At 54.3% G+C, this 22,358-nt stretch overlaps 1 protein-coding gene across 1 annotated transcript; it reads right to left on the bottom strand.

Annotated features, from left to right (window-relative positions):
* Positions 1 to 185: 185 nt before the first annotated feature.
* HSPB8 (heat shock protein family B (small) member 8) lies at positions 186 to 13,142 on the bottom strand. The gene is made up of 3 exons (XM_004597788.3): positions 12,301 to 13,142; positions 7,025 to 7,088; positions 186 to 1,148 (listed from the first exon to the last, which is right to left on the bottom strand). The coding sequence occupies exons 1-3, from the start codon at positions 12,665 to 12,667 to the stop codon at positions 989 to 991; spliced, it is 591 nt and encodes a 196-aa protein (XP_004597845.1). The 5' UTR covers positions 12,668 to 13,142; the 3' UTR covers positions 186 to 988.
* Positions 13,143 to 22,358: the final 9,216 nt, after the last annotated feature.

The raw sequence follows: 22,358 nt of genomic DNA, 5'->3' as shown, positions 1-22,358 counted from the left end.
GCTCCACAGCATGTGACAACAGCTCTGTCATCACCCGATTCTAGCCTTATGGTGAAATTAGACAACAGATATCTGTGCTGTTAAAGCCACTTCCCATTAGACATTGTGACTTGTAGCCATAACACAAGTCTAGTGTATGTGAGCGACATTGCACTGGAGTCCTCCTTGAGAACAACACACCAGACTAAGAACATCAACTCCTTTATTATGATTCATGATTTACTGTCATTTCCCCCTCCACAATAGCACAAGTCAAACAGTAACAACACACACAATACCACTAGCCTGTCTTCCAGGCTTGGTTCCTGGTAGAGCTGTCTAGAGACAGCCCCCATGGTAAAATCCCAACGTGGACCTAAGGGACGTGAGAAAGGGAGGGGAGACCTTAGCTGGAGAAAGAACCGCGAGGCTCCCAGTGTCCTTGGGGTCCTCAGCAACATGCTATCAACGTCTGGGCAAAGGGGAAGACCTCACTGGTGGGTAAGCCCCACGTGAGGACAGGTCTGTCCATGGCTCTTCACGGGCTGGGGGCATCCAAAGCGGGCTAAGCCCTTGGGCTTCCTCAACCAGACCACGTGGCAGGCACAGGAACAGAAAGCCAGCGTGGGAATCTGGGTGACAGGCAGGTCCCCAGAGAGAGCCAAGCAATCCTCAATCCTCGCCTTGGCAGTGAGGACAGATAGGATGTGAACTAGGAAGGCCCCTGCGGTGGGTTTTGCAACAACAGCAGGTGCAACATTGTCACCAACATAGAAAAAGAAAAGTCAAAGAGAAACCAGTATTTGGCCTAAGGCAACCAATTATTGCGCCCAGTTGCCTAGAGAACTAGTGCTACACTATCTAGGGAGTCTGTGGTCATTCCCTCAACCCCCACTCCCTGACATTTTAGTGCCTTGAAAACTGAGTTCAGCTAAAGTAACTTAGCCTGGGTGGAAGTAGAGACGCTCTGGGCTGGGGAGGGACTGAGGGTGGGGCCCAGCTGGGTGCTTCAAGTACAGGTGACTTCCTGGCTGTCTTGGGGCAGCTCGTTGTTGAAACTGCTCTCTCCATATGGTGCGTAGGGCGGGACCTGGGGGGCTTCGATGATCAGCAGACCCTCTGGGGAGAGGGAAGCAAACACTGTTGAAGGATCCACCTCCGCAGGAATCCTAGGAGAAGCACAAGATTTCATTCATGCATTACTTTTAACACAGCTAAAACACTGATTCTTTTGACAGAAAAGATTTGGGGAGGTGGGCCTGGTGTAGCAGCACTGCGGGTTAAGCCACCATCTGTAGTGATATCAGCATCCCATAGGAACGCCGGTTCAAGCACCAGTCACTCTGCTTCCAGTCTAGTTCCCTGCTAATGCACCTGGGAAGGCAGCAGATAATGACCCAAGTGCTGTGTTCCTGCCAACCCTGTCCATGTGGGAGACCTGGAACAGGGTTCTGGGTTTCAGGCTTCAGCCTGGCCCAGCTCTGGCTGTTGTGAACACGAGGGAGAATGAACCAGCAGATGGAAGCTGACTCTCTCATGCTTTCTCCCATCATTCTACATTTCAAATAAATAAAACTTAAAGAAAAATAGTTTTGATTAAGGGCTTAGGCTTGGGGAGGATTTGAGTCCTGGCTGTGCCCCTCTCTAGCTCTGTGCTCTTGGAAAGTCCCTCACCTGCCCCAAGCTGCCGCTGTCAGCTGTAGCAGAAATCCTGTGCTCAACCCGGACAGCGTTTGAAGTGCTAGGATAGCTCAAAGTCCAAACATGCCTTGCAGATTCGTAGCTTAAAGAGAGCCGTGGCTGGGGTTCCCACCCAGGCTCCGCACCGTGGGGTTGGCGGAAAGGCACCTGCTGGCATCCCTGGGTGCCACACAAGCAAGGTACGACTCACAACAGGTAACACCTCTCCTTGTGTCCTGTGCGTGCCGGGCAGTGCTTGAGTCCAAGATCCCCTCATGGGGACTTAGTGGCCGAGCAAGGGCACCTAGGCACTGGGCAGCTGGAGGGGTGTTAGGTCGTGACATGTGCTAGGAGTCTCGATGCTGAGCATACTATGTCATAGCAGCTCAGAGCTGTCCTGTTCCCCCATCTGCGTGGAGAGCCATCACCCGATGGGAGCTCACTGAAAGTCCAGTATGGCAGCTTCTTAGGTAAGAGTGAGTGTGCCCATTTCATAGATCATTAAACAGAGATCCCAAGTTATGAGAAAGTACCCAAGAACGGATTTTTTTTTTCTGAACATAAAATTGGCTTTAGTTCTGATGTGGTCTTTGCATAAACTTTGGATTCCTTTATTTTGAATGGGATATGGTATTTTCAACTGTTGGGACTGTGGGGGGGCGTGTGGTTGATCCCATCGGGACACCGCTAACTTCCAAGCACCTTGCGCATGCATGGCTTTTCACCTGAACCATCTTTAGCTGCCAACAGTCACCACACCAGTCAGGTCCTTCCACTCTCCACCCCCCACCCCCAATGTGCAGAGGAATAGGAGCAGGGTCAGAAAGGAGCCCAAGGCCAAGGTCCTCTAGCCAGTAAGGGACAAGCAAGACCAGAACTGGGGATTCTGAACTCCAGGCTTGCGGTGGCCGACTGTGGGGCTCCACTGCCACCCTTGGCAACCAGACTTGGCAGATAGTCATGGGGTAAAGCCATGAGGGGGTGGTTCAATCACCTTGCATCTTCCCAGGGGTCCTGGCTGGTCCTGCCTGTTACAAATACAGGGAGAGGTCTTGAAATAACCCAGGAGGCAAACCCATTGCCATCTGGCCAGAACTCTTCCTAGAGGGGCCCAGGAGGAGTTTGGTTTGGCTGCAAACTGCAGCTTGGAGTCCCATGAGCTGAGATGCCTGCAGGAGGCCCTGCCAACCAGGAAGCAGAGGGATTTGCCACAGCACTGCCGGAAAGGTGCGGAACAGGAGGAGAAAGCCTGGGCAGCTGCCAAGGCAAGCTTTGGAAGCAAAGTCAGGGCCAGAAGTTCTAACCTCCATCCTACTGTTGGCTCCGTTTAACCATTCGCATGCCAGTCCAGTGGCTACCTGGCTGCAGTGCCACAGGATGGCTGTGGTCCAGGCATGGGCTTTATGGGCATGTAAACCAGCTTTCAGATTTGGATTCCTGCTGACTGTCTGGGTTGGAACTGGTAGTCCAGCCCCTCTGCAGCTATTTCCCAGCAGTAAAGGGGGGTGGCAGTCATAGCACCTGCCTTTTGGGGGAGGGGTGAGAATTGCCTTGCAGGAGTTGGAATTGTGGCACTGCTGGCTCAGCTGCCAATGGGACACCGGCATCCCAAATTGGAACACCAATTCAAATCTGGCTGGTCCGCTTTTAACCCAACTCCCTGCTAATGCACCTGAAAAGGTAGTGGGTGTTGGCCCAAAGTGCTTGGGCTCCTGCCACCCACATGGGAGACCCCAAGGTCATGTGTCAGGCAGCGGCTTCATCTGATTTGCTGCAACACTAGCCCCACTGAGCTATTACGTTGGCCCTGGGTGTCTGGAGCCCTGGCTCTGTGATGGAGTGAGTGGGTGCCTTCTGCTAACGCGCTTCACTGCTTGGGGCCTCTGTTCTCACAGATGGGAGCCTTGTCAGGAGTGACAGGGTGCGTGTGATACAGTTGACTCAGGGCTTGGTCCGTGGAGATTGGTATAACTAAAGACTCTATCGGCCTGAGATCTCCCGAGAGCACGGGGACCCCTGGGTTCTCGGGGATGCAGACACCCCGGAGTCAGGCTGGCATCCGGGGCGAGGCTGAGCCCATCTCAGGAGGCAAGAACAGGGCAGTTCCCACTGGCTGGGCCTGGTCAGGTCATGCTCCTCCGAGATTTCCCCGCAGGCAGGATGCTGCAGCTGTTTGCCTAGGGCCTGGAAAGTTGGTCCCAAAGGTCCCGTTTTGATGAGGTTTGGGATGGAGAGACAGAAATCTTGAAATCTGCCTGTCCCATTAGGGGCTCTTTCCCACTCCCAACTTGGATGGGACAACAGGAAGCCGGGGATCTGGGAGAGCTGGATGCAGGATGCTCAGAGCCAAGGCAAACCTGACACTGCCTGCTGAACGTTTTCTCCGCTATCGATTCTGTGACCAATGGAGTCCTAGGATGTGCCCTGTGGGTCGGTGTTACTCAGTTCCTCTTGTGGATGAGGGTATAGTCTCGGGGAGCAATGATGGGACTCAGTGGAGCTCACGGCTGGAATACGATCCTGGATCCTGATCTTTGCCTTCACATGCAGGGAGTTGGGGAAGACATAAGCCAGGCAGACAAAGGCAAGCTGCGTGGTCTCGCTTTTCCATAGTTTTTAAAATAGTCAAACTCCCAGGAGAACAATGTGGGATGGCAACTGCCAGGAGCTGGGGGAGTGGGGAGCACAGAGATGTTGGTTAAAGGACTTAAGAAGTTTTCAGTCTTGCAAGACAGATATGCTGTAGAGACATCACATGATGTGGCACGGAGCTGAAGTTCAGTGTGATGAGCGGTGGTAACCCTGTTGGAAGCCTTCATCTTCATCCTCCATTTTCATCAGCACACGGGTTCCCTCCCATGCCAGGATTCCAGCCCTGGTTCACACAACATCAATTCCTCCCTGAGTTCCACTTCGCAGGCCCTTTTGGAAGTACCCTCATAACCTAATGTGCCAGTCACACCTCAGACGAACGAGTTTTGTCTTTATAAAGAAAAGCAGGTGTGACATTTAAGGCAGGTCCTCCCCACTTGACAAGCCCCTCATTTTCCTGGCTGTTGAGAGGCACCTACAGTATGGTCCCCGGCCAGCATCATCCTCACTGAGCTCTGGCCCTCTGCACTCACAGGCTTGTCCCATCATTGGCTCAGCATGTTTCCCTTTCCGATCAACTCACTTCGGGTGCAGCCAGACTCTCATGGCTGAAATGTTCATGGATGAAGGCAGTTGGGAAGTAGATCCACTAATCAGCCAGCGAGGTAACTCCAGGCAGATGGTGGCACGAGCAGCCTAAGGGCCTGAGCCTGAAAACCGCTCAGTGAGACACAGTGCAGGGGTCAGAGGCATAGGGGCCCTGGGTGAGCTCTCAGTCTGTCCACTGAGATGTAAATGAGAGTTGAGAAGAACAGAAGGAGAGTCACTTTTCCCCCAGTGCTGGGTCCAGCCTTGGCCCTGATGCTTCAAGGCCTGGGACCGAGTATAATTGGTACACCCAGGCCTGTGTAAATTATGGCTAGTGGACCAGGACAGTGGGAAAGAGACCATGGGCTTTGCTGTGCTTTTCCCCAGGAGAATGCCATCTGTGTCACAGCCTTTGCACCTGTCAAGAATGATGCCAGAATATGACACCATACCGTAATACCATAATGCCATAATATCGCTGAAGATGTATTATTTGAAAGGTAGAGTCACAAGAGGGAGTCAGAGAAAGATGGAGATCTTCCACCTGCTTGTCCAAGCCCCAAATAGCTGCAGCATTCAGGATATCCCAGACTGGAACGCTGGAAGATCCCCAGCTGCTCCACTTCCTTGCCAGCTCCCTGCTAACGCACATGGGATTGCAGCAGAGGTAGCCTGTGTGCTTGGGCCCGTGCCACATGGGCAACTAAGACGGAGTCCCCAGCTCCTGGCCATAGCTTAGTCCAACCCTGGCCATCCATGGTGGCTATCTGGTTGGAGAGCCAGTGGATGGAAATCTCTGTTTCTAACTCTACCTTTCAAATAAATAAATATTTGAAAAAAAATTCTCCTATCCGGAGATAGAAATAAAATATTTAACAACCGGCACAGCTGGACCCTGCCTTGTCCGCGTGGCTGGAGGGCCACCCTGGAGTTTGATTGGTGGGGTGTGGGGAGGTCCCCAGGGGCCCAGGAACAGGCTTGGGGTGACCAGGACTGGCAGCAGAAGGCACATGGTTTGGGAGGCAGGGAGAGGCTCAGGGAACGGTTTGCGTGTGTGTTGACAACGGGCCCATGCCCGCACATCCTGTCAGGGAGCCCCCAGAGCTGGGCACACCATAGCAGTGGCCGTCTGCTTGAGGTGACATAGGTGGCGGACTTGTCCCCCTCCCCGTTCAGGCGCTTTGACAGCACTGCTCTGCTCGGGGCTCTGTCTCGGAATCTTCTTTGAACATTTGGAATGAATCACCAGCTCAGCCCTCTCCCCACTCTCGCTCCCTCCTTCCCTGCTAAGCTGTGTTTGATCTTGCTGCTGGTCAGGCAGGAGCAAGGGTCACTGGGTGGACAACAGGCGTGCCAGCAAGCACAGAATGAAAGCAGATGGGTGTGTTTGCTTATCAGGAAGCATCCACAATTGCTCAGAGGCTCAGGACTGAGCACGAAGCAGGGTACACAGGATCACAGAATCCTGAAGCTGAGGAAAGCCTTGGAGCCCAGCTGGTGCCATCCGTCCCGTGCCAGGGCCAGGACTGGGTATTGGAGTGAGGATTTAATAGCAGCAGCAGCCACAGGAACCATAAAACAGGGCCACTTAGGAGAGCCTTCATGTGCCACCATGGTGGTTCCTTTGCAGCTGTTAAGTCTGCCGGGCTGGAATCGGCATTCCCTGCACGCTCTGAGATACAACTGAGGACTCAGGCTCAGGGACTGTGGTCGGGGCTGTTCTGAATTCCAGTGGTGAAATCCTTAGTCCTGCGCTTCCCCCCTCCCTCGTTTAAGGAGGAAGTTACACAAGGCTTCCCCGATGCACACCCTTACACGTGCCAGGATGGCTGGGCAGAGACTGTGGGAGCCCAGGTGCACACAGGGGAGGGCTGCTGGCACAGGAGCAGGTGCACACCAAGTGCCAGGCAACTGTCCTGTCAATCAGCCAATATCCCCACGCCACAAGCCCTTACTGTGAGGGGGCTCAGCCTGCTTTCCCAAGTCCCCAGGCTCAGCCCTTCCCTTCCTCTGTCCCAGTCTGCCCACCCTCCAGAGCAGCATGGCTGACAAGATACATACATAAATGAGTCAACAAATTGTTAAAGAGCGGGAGAGATGTGAGAGAGAGAGAGAGCAGGTCTCAAGCGCAATCCTCCCCTGACCCCCAGGTCCCCACTGAGACCGCTACAGTCGGGCTACTCACTGGATTTTCTTGGTGAAGTTCTTGGAAACGATGCCCCCTTCATGCTGCTTCTCTTCATGCTTGCCTGGAAGGCAGAGAGGAAGGCACGTGTCAGGTGCTGTGTCTCTCATCCAAAGCTCAGGCCTTGATTCAGAGCCTGCCTCTGCACCTGCCTTCGCAGAGTGGCTGAGGGGCGGGGCTGGAAGCTACAGCAGTCTGAGCCCTGGGACCTCACAGGTGGCTTGTACCTACAGGCTATGGCCAGTCAGCTGTCAGTGGTAGGAGCTAAGGGAAATTAAGCTCCCTGCAGTATGCCTTCCCATGCCTCCCACTCGGGCTTTATTCTCCTAACCAGCCAGGAGGCCTCCATCGTCTCCCTGTGGCAAGAAGGAACTGGAGTCCCATGCCAAGCCCTCCCCACAAACACAACTTTATAACTCGCAGAATCCATTCCTGATCCTGATAAGGGGCTTTTGTCTGCCTCCTTTGCTGATAGGGGAGACGTCACCCAGCAGGTGCAGGACCATGCACGGCTTGGCATCAGCTCCCCGGAAGTGGGGCCGAGGCCGGGGTCCCTCTGCCCTTTTCTGCCTTTGGCTTCTGTCAGTTCTACTCGGAGTTGGCTCCTGGAGCCACATGATCTCCCTTTGGGAATGAAAGAATAACAAGGAAAGGAAGTTGTGCTTAGTTCTCTGCCAGCTAACAGCACACAGCGCTTCTCTCAGGAAAGGGCCTGGCCCCACCCTGCATTGGAAGACAGGGAGATAAAACTCCCAGGAGGCTGGGCTCTCGCCACCTTTCATCTTGCAGTGTGTACAGCAGACCGTGCTGCTTTTTCGTTTGCTGGCCTGGACAGCATCTCCCATCTCTGCTTAAACAGGATGGATGCTGGGTGGAGCTGCTGGGCTGTGGGAACTACCACATCTGTAGGTCCCCCATTCCAGGGCCGGGAACCCTTGCAGACTGGGAAGCCTTTCCCGGGGCTGCAGGGTCAGCCTCGAAGTGCCCTGGTGGGCTGGCAGCTGCTGCTGCAGCCCAGCCCCTCCTAAGCTGATGGTGTACAGGCAGCTGCATCGTTCCACTCTGCTTTGTGATTCATTCTTCCTTCACGTTTCTGATTATATGAACATATGTTAGAAAACACACAACATGGTCAAAACCACCTCTAATTCTATCACCCGGAGGAGAATATTGCTAACATGTTTGCACATGTTCTAGAACTTTCTGTGTTTCTCACGCATGTGCACGTTAGATGAGGCTACCACACACTTATCAAGTAGGGTCATGCTGCATAAAACCACTTGTCTCTTTAGCTAATACAGTCATGTTTTCTGTATTACTGAGTACTCTTTAACCAATAATTGCCAGTGGTTATACAAGTTCCATTGCAACAGTGGGAGATAGCTCACCCCCTCTGTGACTGTTTTGGGGTACTGAGCAGGCCTCCCGCACAGGAAGAGAGTATCGTTCGGAACATTCTAGTAGCTGGATTTCATACCAGATCCGGTGACTTCTGTAGGATTAAGTTCCAAGCTGGGTCATCCCTAAGGATTGATCCATATTGCCAAATTTACTCTCCCCCCGCCAAACCCTGCCGCGCCCAAGCAGAGAAGACGGGCAGTATGGTGAACGGAATTCATTTTTAAACCTTGGCACGGCTGACATCCAAAACAGGCTTTTCTACCACTCGCTGCTCTCTGAAGAGCTGGGTTGGCCTGCCAGCTCGGTGACCACCAACTGCCCGCCTCTGGCACTGGCTGGTGGTCACCCCGGGCTGGATGTCCCCGCCCCCCCAGCCTGGTCCCACGGACACCTGCTTTCCCTGGGGACAGGCAGTGCCTCTGACTAAGCCCTTTTGCATCCTGGAATCCTGTGTGTGCTGGCTGTCCTGGAGTGAGGAGGGTGATGTGAATGATCTTAGGGAAGTTGCACTGACAGTACCCGGCTGGATTTTTTCCAACCTGATGATGATGTTGTGTTTCAGGGCAGCTCTGTGCCCCATGAGAGAGCCAACCCTGCGTCCCTGAGCATGATGCTTTTGTTCAGCTACACGGTTCTGCAACTTTCTTGGCCTGTGCAAGGCAGGGCGACTGGCGAGCGATGTGTGGCAGCTGAGGCGTATTGCATTATGGTGTGCCCTAGAACTGAATGGGGTTCTCATCACGGACCCTGCAAGGAGGCTGTTGCCCTGCCAGCCACCCTCCTGAGCACTGTGCTGTTGTTGACTCCATGAACTGTCACAGTAGCCACAGGAAACAGTTGTTTTTTCTTGTCTCCATGGTGTGGATGGGGAAACACCAAGGCCAGAAGCTTAGGAACCTGGCTCAGGTCACGCAGCTTGCACCCAAGATTCAGGGCAAGGGCTGGGGTCCGTGCTCTGACCTTATCTCGCACATCCCTGCCCTTCTCTGGGCCTTAGGTCTTTCTGTGCTAAGAAGGATTCTTAGAGCCCACCATAATGGGGAGTCACAGAATCAAACTGTACATCTGTAGGAATGCCATGAGGGAGCAGAGGCTTGTGGTTTATTTTGATGTGGGGAAAGGATGGCTTGTTCCCTGTCTACACTCCAGATGGGGGTCTGAGCATCAGGGGGGGTGAGTCTCTGGGTTGGTGGGGGTCTTATCTGCTTCCCTGGGGGGGTATCATCCTGATACATATCATTTACATATCATTTACATGCTAGGCAGTTGTTTTTAATTTCTTATTTTGTTTCCCAGTATAGATTTTTCTGCCATGAAAACATTTTGCTTTTGCAAAGAGCAAAGGTCCATTACTCAGATATTTAAAAGAAAGGATTTGGCACCCTGTGCCTCAGGGCGTTGCCAGGAGCAGGCATTCACTCTCCAGGGAATGTGATTGGCCCAGCTAAAGAAGGAAGTTGTTTCCAGGGAACACTGGGACACTGGGATTATGGGGAAGAGGCAAATATCAGGCCCATGAGGCATTCTAGATCCTTTGTCAGCCAGGCTCTGGCCAAGTGGCCCAGGAAGAGATGGTTCCTTGGCTGGTAGCTCTGGCAGGGTGGAGGGGGTGGGGCAGGATGGAAATGATCTTATTCCAGCATTTTCCATTAGCTTTGTTGGAAGGAGTGGCCAGATAAGACAGGGCTGGCTGTTAGAGATTCACCAGCAGCTGTAACAAGGCTCAGATAAGGCACAGTTCAGAGATCTGTTTCTAATTAAGCTTCATCTCAGAGAAACAAGCAAAGCCGAGACTTGGGAACAGTGGGAACTGACCACCAGGGCCCCACAGTCAGAGGCAAGCCCAGCCATCTCAACACAGAATCTTCCAGTCTTCATCTCAAACACCATCCTAGGAAAGCAGTTTTTGGGTCTCTGTTTCCTCACTGGAAGGTAGGGCAAGTGATAAATTCATACCAACTTCTCAGGAGGCCCCCAGGGGGAGTCAGCTGACACGGGCAGGTATCCAGCACCGGGGCCTGTGCAGTGTGCAGGTGGGAGGACAGGGTTGTCATCACTCAGTGTGGGATGGGAGATGGGATCTGACCCCTCATTTCCCTTTAGAGCTGCACTTGATGAAACTCCAGGTGCCCCAAGTCTCCTGAATGAGACCAAGCCCTTGCAGGTCCTCAGGGAACCTTACTCCCAGCATGTTCACATGGCTTGGTCTTTGTCTCAGTGACCCCATTGTACAGATGTGGGAAGTAAGGCTCATTGGCACAGCTAAACCTTGTGATCCAGAAGAGAGATAGTGGGGATCTCAGCCTGGGGATGCTAAGAAGCACTTTCAAAGGTGGATGGAGAAAAAGACCCCCTGGCTGGGGCTCCTGGAGGGGCCTCCGGGCTGGGAGAGACCCCTGCACCCTGAAAGTTCCAGGACCTCAGTTCAGGCGGGGGCATCTTCCACCTGGTTCGGAGCGCCAACAGATGCTGTGGCCAGCCTCGCGAAACGGACACTCTGCCACCCAGGCCGGAATAAGCCCTTCTCGTCCTTTTCCATCTAGCTTGATGGCATGGTCCCAGCAAGCATTCATTGTTTATCACACACACTGTGAGCCCACCCTAGCAGCCACTCCTGGTGTACCAACCCCATCCTAAGGCTTCACCCCAGGAGACACAGCTACCCTGAGTGGAGCCTTTCCCAACCCCGACGCTCAGTTCAGGATGACAAAAGCATCCTGCGGCCTAGTTGCAAGCCAGCACCTGACTGCCCAGGCGGCTCAGCAGCCTGGACCCCTGGCCCCAGCACGGGGCCCTGGCCCAAGCATGGGGCCCTGGCCCAGACAGGCCTGCCCACCTGAAGCCTCTGATGTTTACAACCCTGCCACCACCACCGCCGCTGGCAGCTTTGAAACGGCCCCTAAGTGCCGTGTCCCTGCCCAGCCTGTGTTTGCAAAGGCTCTGACTGATTTCCTGGCTGTCCAAGGCTGCTGCTGCTGCCGGGAACACATACTCTAATGGAACGTTAATTGGTAAGAGAAGCAAGAAGAAGAAAAGCTTCTCTCTGCTGTGCCCAGGGTAGTAGTATGTGAACCTCTTGCCTTCTCTTTCCTCCTCCCAGGGGGTCCCCTGACCCCCACCTTCCCGGCAAGCAGGAGGTGTGAGGGCCCCGGACTGGGCCAGGAGTCCTGGACACAGCTCAGGCCACACTCGGGCCCCGTTGCTGACTCACGGCCTGACCTTGGGGCAGCTGCAGAGTGGGACAAGGCCCCGGGCTTGTCGGGGGCGAAGGGAGGAGGGGAACAGGGCATCGGAGCCCAGGCTTTGGCTCAGGAAAGCAACTGTCTTCCAACCCTCCTTCCCAATCCCACACAGCCAGGGGCTGAGCCCTCAGTAAGTAACCTTGAGTCAGTTATGTGAACCTCCTTGTGCCTCAGTTTCCCCGCCTGGTAAGGAGACCAACAGGACCGGGCTCCTGTGGCTGTGGTGTTAGCTCTGATGCCGGGCACCAAAGCACTAAGCATGATGCCTATAATGAAGTGAGCTCTCTGCCAAGGTGACCCATGTGTATCCTTAAAATGACGATGGTGCCTCAGTTTCCTCATCTGCGATTCAGAGACTCTACACTGCTTATCCATCTAAGGGGGCTTCAAACACCATGTCTGTTTGCCCAGCTTGTTTTCCCCCACTCAGTCATCTTGGTCAAAATACCCACACTGGGTCCCTATGTCCCTGCCTGGGCTCCCAGTGGTGCAACTCGGAGCGGCGCGGGCAGCTGCAGGCAGGTAGAGATTTCCCTGTACGGAGCTAGCTTGGAGGGCTGTGCTCCGGTGTCCTGAGATTGCCCACCACCTTGGCCTGTAAGGGGTCCCCGTGCCGCCCTGCCGCCAACTCACCAGACACCTCCACATAGCCATCCTTGGTCTTCACCATCAGCTCCTCGGGCTTGAAGCTGTGCACATTGACGCACACTTTCCAGGGCTCCCCAGGGAAGGGCGGGGGGCTCCTGCCCTCAGCAGGTACCCCGAACCTGGCCGTGGCAGTGGGCCCCCGGGGCACCATGCCTGACCTCAGGGTCCCGGACCATGGTGAGGAGAGCCGGGGCAGAGCCCAGTCCGGCCACGAGGCGGTCAAGTCGTCAGCGAAGGGGTCCATGCCAAAGCCATCGTCCAGCAGGCGGGAGGAGAGGGACGAGTCCCGGAAGGGGTCCCGGCGCAGGCGGCTCGGGTAGTGGCAAGAGAATGGCATCTGCCCATCGGCCATGGTGGCTGTTGAGCTCAGAGGAGGGAGATGGAAGCTCAGAGAGAAGGGGCCACCTGCCCAAGGTCACACAGCAAGGTGATAGGGCCAAGCTGGGCGTCCAGAAAACCCCAGTCTTCAGTCAGGGAGGAGCAGAACCATCCACGGCCCGAGTGGGGAGGGGGCCCAGTGTGCAGCAGGTGGCGGCTGGGGTGGGGGGAGTGTCCCAGCCCCCAGAAGGGAACCCAGCAGAAGCTCACAGGGACTCTCTCAGCGCCTTCTCACCGAATATCAGTGAACCGCCGTCCTTCCAGGCCACCCAGGCACACAGCCAGAGCCAGCGAGCTCTAGAGCAGAGCCAGGAGCTTTTATAAACTCCGGAGATGCCAGCCTAGAAACTTCTCCTGGCTTCTGGGCTGGGAGCCTGCTATTTATTCGTCACTGCTGGGGGCTGGGGGCGGAGCTGCAGGGCGCCTCCTGTGACAGGAGTATTGGGAGGTGATGAACCAGCTCTGGAGAATCCCGCCCAGGGACAGCTGGGCCCAGGGACTGGATGGGTGGGGGGAGGCGTGCAAGCTCAGCCAGCCCCTCGGGCAAGCTCTCTCCTCCCCTGGCCTCCAGGCTCAGCTCCGCCCACCCGGGAGCAGGGCTTGGCCGCCTGGTTATTAATAACCCTCTGCCTGGCTGAGGGCTCAGGTCACCCTCTGCAAATACCTTCCTCAGGGGTGTGTTGCTGCCTCCCCCCCCTGGGGGGGGCTGGCGAGGGGACCTGCAGAAGGGAAAGAGGGGTGAGAGCCCAGTGGGGTTTGGAGGTAGGTGAGTCTGAGTTGTAATCCTGGCTCCAGGCTCTCCCAAGCCTCAGTGTCTTTATAGAAGAGCAAAGAGAACCAAACAAGGGAAAAAAGAAAAGTCCATGTAACTTTTCTGTACATAGACTTTCCTGGTGCTTATTGGAGGAAAGTACACGGGGTTTACTCAGTAGAGGGGGGAGGCACAGCGGCAGTAGGAACAGGGACCACGTGGTTTTGCATTTTGCAACAGAGGAGAAAGATCAGCTTCAACTCCCCCCAAGGCACTGAAAGCTTGGGATTCCTAAGGAAGGAGCCCGGACAGAGCTCAGGGCATGGAACATTGCTAAGAGGTATTCTGGTTGAACCACCCGGGCAGGATTCTTGCTGGAGTCAGGCAAGGATAGAGTCAGGCACCTCCTGAAGGTGGGATGGGTGTCCGGTGAGATACTGGCTGAGGAGCTGATGATGAGATGCGGAGAGGAGGGTGTCAGGACATGGTTTGATGCTCAACCCACAAAGTGGCTTCTCGCCTAAAACCCAGCTTCTGTAAGAAGGTGTGCAGATGGGCCTAAGGAGCCTGGCTACAGTTGGGCCATGCAGGGAACCTACAAACTCAAGTGTGAATCTGTCACGTATTTCCCCAGGCATTTGTCAGCTGCCTGCTCTCCCACCTGTGACGTGGGCGCGAGAGCAGCCACCTCATGGCGCTTAGCAGCCTGAGTGGAGGCTTTGGTTCCCTCCGCACTTGTTGCATGCTGGGCCTAGTTCCAGGTACTTTACAAAATTAGCTCATTGAATTTGATCCTCCTTCCTCCCCAAATTTTGTCAGATATGGGCACCAGGGGTGTCCCATTTCGCAGCTGAGCAGACTGTGGCAGGGCATGTTAGTGTGACCGAATGTGGGGGATTGTCCCCAGGCCAACCAACACTTGGAGCCCAGGAGAAGGGCTTGTTCTTAGCTTCTCTGCTTCTCCAGTGCAGCTGGAAGAAGGTATTTACAAATCCTCTAGGGCCTTTAAAACAAACAAAATCTTGGACCTTGGGTTCCAGTCTTTGATCTGTGCCCCCTGGGGGTGTCGGCTCCTCCTGCTTTGTGGGGTGGGGGTGTTCCGGCATTGAGTGAGTCAGAGGTTGGGAAATGGCTAGAAAACTAAGCAGTGCCTGCTGTGAGGCAGTTTGCTAAAAATAACAAAGCACAGAACTGTCACTGACCTGCTGCCTGGGCCTGTCTCAGCAGGCAGTGTGGCACGGGAGCCCTGGGCCAACCCCTCACCACCAACTGCTCTTCTCCTGTGCCCCTGGTGCTTGCCTGCTGGAGGCTGTTAGCAGGGCCTGGATGGGAACTCTGAATCCTAGCTTCTCTGTTGCTGAGCTGACCAATTCGATGGCAACCCCCTCCTCCTCCCCAGCCAGGAAGGGGAGGTGAGCTGCCCTGCCCCCAACCCGTTCTCCAGCAGGCGTGACGCACAGGGAGTCACTAGCCCCCTCGATCCAGGCTGAGCTCATCAGCCTAGAAGCTTCAGGCTGACCTCAGATGCCTCGGCTCTCTCTGTAATTACAGCCGGGTAGGGCCATCCTGGCTTTGAAGCCTAGGTGTGGGGAGGATGGCTGTGTGACTGTGTGACACACCAGGAGGCAGTAGGCTGGTGGGGATCTGGTGTGCCTGGGTGGGAGAGGCTTGGGCTGGAGTGAAGCTATAGGTGGATTTGTGGGGCAGCAGTGTGTGTGCGTGCCGCCAGGACTGTGCTTATTGAGGGGTGGGTCTACTGGAGGTGTGTTCTCAAAGCAGTACCTCCCCTCCTCCTTCTGTCCTCAACCTCAGCTTCCAGAAAGCCCCTCTGCCTAGATTGGAAGCAGGAGACCAGCTAAGAGGGGAGGCCTGGCCGGAGAGCAGGGAATGGAACTCTGATGACGTAATTCATCTTCCCACTTTAAAGCTGAAGGGAAGAAAAGGGGGGCTGTGCAGGAGGAAAAGCAGAAATGGTGGGGGGGGGCTGCGACGTGGTGTAGCAGGCGAAGCAGCCACCTGTCATTCGAGTCCCGGCTGCTTCACCTCCCGTCCAGCTCCTCACTGATGCACTTGGGAAAGCAGTAGAAGATAGCCCCAGTGCTTGGGCCCCTGCCCCCATGTGGGAGACCCTGATGGAGTTTCTGCCCAGTGAACCTTCCATGGGGGGAGGGGAGGGAGCATTTCACATGTATGTAAAGTGGTCACTTAAACCCTGTAGGCCGGACTCGGAAAGATGAGGGGGAGGAAGGAAGGGATGAGGCTGTGGGCTGGTCCTTCCAGGGCCAGGAAGACCGCGGGGGTAGATGGGGAGGAGCCCATGTTGGATCCCAGGCACCACAGCAAGCATTCTCTAGAGGCCTTCACACACAAAGTACCGTGGCCCACCCTCCATCAGGTGGCCGGGACAGGGTGACATAATCCCAAATTCCCCAAAACTGGGAACCTGGGGGAATGGACAGGCTGGAGTCTCTACAGCAACTTCCACTGCCCAGACTTGAGCCTGTGCTTTTGGGGTCCCTCCTTCCCCCAGGCAATCCCAGCCCTGCCTCTACCTCTCTCACAGCCTCCCACCCCTTCACCTGCACCTCCCTCCAGCTGTAACCTGCATGGTCCCTGAGGTCTGGAAGCAGCGTTTTCTGGCGGCCACGATTGCCTGATTTTTTTTCTGTAAGTCCAAGGCCGTGGAGGGTCCTGTCCTGGTACTCTCCCTCAGCCGTCTTCTCTCTTGGCTGCCCCGGAAATGGAAGTGAGGACACTCCCTGTCCTTCCTCTTTTGCCCTGATCGCTGTGGACATGCATGTTAGCCTGTGTATCAATTGACCTCATATTTTGCATGAAGGTTGCCTTTATATCAGAGGGAACATGTGACATTAAGCCAATTCCAAAAGTTTTTTTTTTTATTTAAAGTTTTTATTTATTTGAAAGAGTTGCAGAGAGGGAGGTCTCTCTCTCTCTCTCTCTCTCTCTCTCTCTCTCACACACACACACACACGTGGATATGGATTGGTCGATCTATTTATGTCTATCTTCCAGCTACTGGTTCTTTCAGCAATAGCCAGGATTGGGTCAGGTCGAATCCAAGAGCTTCCTCTGCGTCTCCCATGTGGCTGTAGGGGCCCAAGGACTTGGGTCATCCTCCCCTGCTTTCCCAGGCCATAAGCAGGAAGCTGGATGGGAAGTGGAACAGCCAGGACTTGAACCTGCTGTGCAAGCAGTGAACTTACATGCTGCCCCACAGCAGCGGCCCCAGAGCCTGTGTTCTTAACTACACTGCACATCTGGGAACAGCAGCAGCAACCCAGCAGCAGAAATCGCCGCCATTACTGGGAAACCTTTCTGGGCCAAGCTCTGTTAAATGCCTCATAAACCCGCTCTCTTTTAATCCCTGTAACAGCCCTTTGAGGCAGTCGTTCCCTTGTTAACTACATTTTAGAGCAACAAGATCGAAGGCCCAAAGAAGGAACTGTGCCAACTGGCTCCCACACCCGCCCATGGAGCTGTCCCGGGGTGGCCGTGCTAGTGGCCCACACTACGTCCAGCCAGTAGACCACATCTGTGAGTGCCCGGTGGTCAACCCACATCTCTCTTTATTAACTGAACTCCCTTCCCACGTGTTAAAGCACTGGCCCCTAAGAACCTTATGTGCATGGCACCAAGAGGCTGGTGTTGGCAGTCATGGGTGCCTTTGGAAGGTGATGGGGTTAGGTCATTAGTGGGGAATCCAGGTGGCTTTCTCTGAGTCCCCCAAGGACATGGACAGGATGCTGCCAGCAGGAGCAGCTTTTCCAGCGGCCTACCCATCTGCCTCCCAGGCCCAGCCCAATCTCAGACTGTGAGTCTCCCGTCCTGTGAGCTGAAAACCCCCATCGCTGTCCTTTACCAGTGACTGGCCCTGGTACTTTGCTATACCCGTGGAGGGCTGACAAACACAATTGTCATATGGGCAACACCGTGAACTGGGCTCTGATATGGTCACCCATTATTAAGCAGCAGAGTCCCTGGGCCTGACCACAGCATTGGAGGGAAGGGGTGAGTTGTATCCAGTGCACTGCTGGCTCTGTGAACCGGGGCAGCCCCAGTCCCCTGCCCTGCCATTCAGAAAACAAGGAGGAGCAGGTGCAGGGGCGGGAGTATCGCTTGCTCACTTGTTCTGTATTCATTAAGTTCGTGTGTGTGGAGAACCAACCCCGGGGCTGGAGGTGAAACAGTGAGCGAGGCCAGTGTCCCCGCTTTCCTGAGTATCTGTACACACGTCAGCCCACCCACGGCGGGGACACCTGCAGAGTTGTAGGGAGAAGGTCAAGGCTCCCTGCTGGGGCTGCCTCTCTCACTCTGGTCCCCGTGGACCTCTGTGTCCCTCAAACAGGACAGTAAGTGTGTTCTCATCTGAGGGAGGGCTCCCCTCCTGCCGCTTCCTCTACCCATTCCTCTCGTCTCTTAGTTGGTCTGTGTAGCTGCTTCCCTTTCGCCTCCTCAAGGAAGCCTCGGGGCCTTGAGTGTTCTAAAGACACAGGCGCTCCTATCAGCTAGCAGATTCTGTTTTTAGAGCCCTCATCGCGCTAGCCAGGAGGTACACTTTGGTTGGCTGCTGTGTGATCTGGACAGGGACTAGGGACAGTGGCTCTGTCACAGTCACTGCTCAGCACAGTTTGTGATGTACAGTGGTGTTCATGTTGTTTACCCAACATTTCCGGTCTCTGCTCCCCCTTCTGCCTCTTTCGTGAGCCCAGGGATTGGGAAAAGTGGTAGTGCACCTGTGGACACCCCCAGCGTGAGGGAGGGTGTGAACCCTGGCTGTGGTCAGTGAGCTGTGTTTGTTCTTTGCAGCATAATTCAGCCCTTTCTCACCGGTGGCCTCTCGAGTTGCTTCTGTGTGGGCGTTGAAAGTGCTGGGAAAAGGAGTTCTTTGCGTCCCATTCTCTGTTACCCAGAGTGCCTCTGTGAGCCCCTTCTACTTAGAGCAGCTTGGAGGAGGTTGGGAGAGAGGGTGCCAGAAGGTCTGTGGTCTGTAAGGCCCCTCTAGCTGATGCCCCTGGGGTTGAGAGCAGGAGCTGGTCTGACCAGCTGTTGACCACAATGTAGAGCAAGTTCACTGGCATCCCTGTTTGAGGTCTGGGAGTGGCGCTCTTGGGTGTGTTCTGCCCAGGAGGGTTCTCGGGGTTGTGCTGGGAGTCAGAGAAGCTGGAGGAGCTGGGGAGGGAGTACAGAGATGGAAGAGGCACAGCCGCATGCCCCTGCTTGGGGCTGTGTGTGTGTGTGTGTGTGAGAACAAAAGATGGCGCTTCAAAAGGCTGTGTATTCTTTTTTTTTTTTTTTAAAGATTTATTTATTTTATTACAAAGTCAGATATACAGAGAGGAGGAGAGACAGAGAGGAAGATCTTCCATCCAATAATTCACTCCCCAAGTGAGCCGCAATGGCCAGTGCGCACAGATCCGAAGCCGGAAACCTGGAACCTCTTCCGGGTCTCCCACGCGGGTGCAGGGTCCCAATGCATTGGGCCGTCCTCGACTGCTTTCCCAGGCCACAAGCAGGGAACTGGATGGGAAGTGGGGCTGCCGGGATTAGAACCAGCGCCAATATGGGATCCTGGGGCATTCAAGGCGAGGACTTCAGCTGCTAGGCCATGCCGCCAGGCCCAAAGGCTGTGTATTCTTGCTTTCCTTTGTGGAAGGCTAGCAGAAACATCGCTGTGAATGGATAAAGGTGATAACCAAAGGCCAGGAAGATGATGGAGACAGACGGAGGCCGGACGACAGGCACCCAAACACAGACAGGAAGAGCACGTTCTGTCAGACACACAGGAGGTGACTGCAGTTCACAGTAACCTCTTACATTCTATAAAGAGCTGGAGGCGAGCCAGGAGGTCCCAAATACAGAGACATGACAGGGACGGGACAGGTATCATGGCGACAGCAGGTCAAGCTGTTGTTTGTGACACCTGCATCCCATAGGAGAGTCCCTGGTTCAAGTTCCGCATCCACCTCTGATCTAGCTTCCTGTTGAATGCACCTGAAGACAGCAGGTGATGGTCAGGAGCTTGGGTCCCCGCTACCTTTGTCAAAAACTGGATGGAGTTCTTAGCTCCTGACTTGCGCCTGGCCCAGCTCTGGTCATCGTAGGCCTTTGGGGGCAGGGTGTGAACAGCACATGGAAGATGTTCTTTTTTTCTCCTGCTTTTCTCTCTGCCTTTCAAGTAAAAAGCAAAAGAAAAATGGGACATGCTAATTATGTGTTGATCAGTCTGCACTATATTTTGAAAGATGTATATGTGTGTAGATGGCATATATACATACCATATCCTATAAATACGCATGTTATTGCACGCTGGCTAACAAGTGTATAAAACCCACTTGAAATATAAAAATAAATGCATGGAATGATCTTTAAGAAGCAGTCATGGAAACAAGGAAGAAGTTCGTTTCTGCCAGAGAGGTTCTGTCCATGCCTGGCATGGTGCCCCTGCTCCTTGGAGTCCCTGGGCCTCCTACCCTTTGTGTCCTGTAGCTCTGCCATGTTCTGCGGGGCCCATTCTCAAAGCTCCCTCGAACCAGCCACCACATCTACCTTCCAGGCATTCAGAGGAAGGAAGGAAGGAAGGAATACGTAAAATGTAACATGCAGGAATAAACATGTTTTTTTGTTGTTTTTAAAGATTTATTATTATTGGAAAGCCGGATATACAGAGAGGAGGAGAGACAGAGAGGAGGATCTTCCATCCGATGATTCACTCCCCAAGTGAGCTGCAACGGACCGGTGCGCACCGATCCGATGCCGGGAACCTGGAACCTTTTCCAGGTCTCCCACACGGGTGCAGGGTCCCAAAGCTTTGGGCCGTCCTTGACTGCTTTCCCAGGCCACAAGCAGGGAGCTGGATGGGAAGTGGGGCTGCTGGGATTAGAACCAGCACCCATATGGGATCCCGGTGCGTTCAAGGCGAGGACTTTTAGCCGCTAGGCCACGCCGCCAGGCCCATGGAATAAACATGTTAAAACAAAACTAAACTAAACAAGAAAGGGGAAGACGGAAAGAGGTGTGGAAGTTGGTGCCAGCACTGTCACGTGGTACTTAAGGCTACTGCCTGTAATGTAGGCATTCCATTTGGATACTGGTTCAGGCACCAGCTGCTCCATTTGCAGTCCAGCCTGGGGAATTAGTGAATGATGGCCAAGTGTTTGGGCTCCTGCCCCCAACCCCCACGCCAGGGGAGACCCGAATGAAGATCCAGGCTCTTGGCTTTGGCCCGGCCCGGCCCTGGTCATTGCAGCCATGTGGAGAGTGAACTAGTGGATGGAAGGTCTCTCTCTTCCCAGCTCTGGTCAGTGCTGCTTGCAGAACAGCATGAGAAACACTGTGTTTATTCTGGTGCTTATGAACCTAGCCTGAAGTGGGAGGCCCTTATTCCTCAGGATAAAGGGAGAACAGCCACCATGAGGCAACTGGATATTCAGCTTTAGCCTAAAAGAGTGAAGGTGGACTTTGAAGAAGGGTGCTAGAATGCCAGCATTTTTTGTCCATAAAACTTGACTTGGTGTTCCAAATAATGCGCCATGGATTCCATGGTGCTCAGCTGGGGAGATGTGCTCCGTAGAGATAGGATTTGAGGCAAGAGAGCCTGAAGGAGAGAAGCTTCCAGACTGTGTGTGGGGTGTGCCTGCTGCAGGCCTTTACAGTTGGAAACAGGACTCCATTTGGTGTGGCTGCTGTCATTTGAGTCCCTTTAGAGGATTGTCAAAGGAAAAAGAAAACAAGGCAAGAGAAAAACAAATCCGGTGAGTCACCTGGCCCCGGGTTGGCCCCAGCCACAGGCGGGTTGGAGAGCTGGCATTCAGAGGGAGAGGCTGGCCTGTATTGTCAACCCACCAGGCAGGATGGGTGTGCCAGGTCTTCCCACTCATGGAACCACTCGAGTGGAAAATGTCGATGAAATGTCAGGGTGTGGAAACGTACATGGGGAGATGGCCAAGTTCCTAGGAGATTCCAGATGCTTCTGAATGGAGAGCAGATGTTCAGGGGAGGTGGCGGCTGGGAACACCTCTCTCGGAAATCTAGTATGCCAGGTGATGAAAGGTGAGAAGAGGGATCCTGGCCAAGGGCGCTGGTGTTCTAGAAACTTACCATCGACTTCTCCAGGGGTGCCCAGACCCATCCCTGCCTCTCTTTGATTAATGGCAATTATAATAACTCCATTGGCCATTTTGCTAAATAGTTTCCAGTCTGCACGGCGCCCTTGCGAAATGGTGATATTTCTAGTACCTGCCTTGGCGAGGTGAGCCACAAGAGTCTGACGGAGGTTGAGCCGCATATACAGAGACATGCAGAGTCCAACTCCAGCCCAGGTCGGTCTGACTCCCAAGTCCTTGCTTTGTGGCATTTCAAAAATCACACCAGGGCTTGGCATTATGGTGGAGTGGGTTAAGCAGCTGCCGGGGATGCCCACATGCCGTATTACAGTGCGATTCCATTTCCAGCCTGGCTTGCTGTTAATGCATCTGGGAAGTTAGTAGATGATGGCTCCTGTCTTTGAACTCCTACCTGGCTGACCTGGGCATTTGGAGCAATGAGCTGGTGGGAAGAAGATCTCTCTGTTACTCCGCCTCTCTGATATGTATATACATATCTGATATATATACCCCGTCTGAGGTTTTCTCCCCTCCCTCCTCTTGCCCATGCCCTTCTTTTGCTGGACCAAAGCCTGCTCACCACTAGGCATCAATTTAGAGGTCACTTCTTGAGAAAGAAAGATTAATTTATTGTATTTGAACGTCAGAGTTAGAGATCCCCTATCCACCATTTCATTCCCCAAGTGGACGAGGGCTGAGCCAGGCCAGTGGCCACAGCAGCTATGGCAGAGCTGGGCTGCAGCCAGGAGCCTCGTGGGGGGACAGGGGGCCTAAGTGCTTTGGCCATCCTC

The sequence above is a fragment of the Ochotona princeps genome, chromosome 29 (assembly GCF_030435755.1).
Source record: "Ochotona princeps isolate mOchPri1 chromosome 29, mOchPri1.hap1, whole genome shotgun sequence".
Classification (NCBI taxonomy): Eukaryota; Metazoa; Chordata; class Mammalia; order Lagomorpha; family Ochotonidae; genus Ochotona; species Ochotona princeps.
The sequence above is the reverse complement of the archived record's forward strand: the minus strand, read 5'-3'. Positions and strand labels throughout refer to the sequence as shown.

Excerpts from the sequence above, each read along its gene's own strand:
- HSPB8 (XM_004597788.3), bottom strand. The coding sequence starts at position 12,667 with ATGGCCGATGGGCAGATGCCATTCTCTTGCCACTACCCGAGCCGCCTG. Across the intron at positions 7,089-12,300 it reads TGGCTATGTGGAGGTGTCTG|GCAAGCATGAAGAGAAGCAG; the intron begins GTGAGTTGGCGG and ends TCTGCCTTCCAG. Across the intron at positions 1,149-7,024 it reads AACTTCACCAAGAAAATCCA|GATTCCTGCGGAGGTGGATC; the intron begins GTGAGTAGCCCG and ends TGCTTCTCCTAG.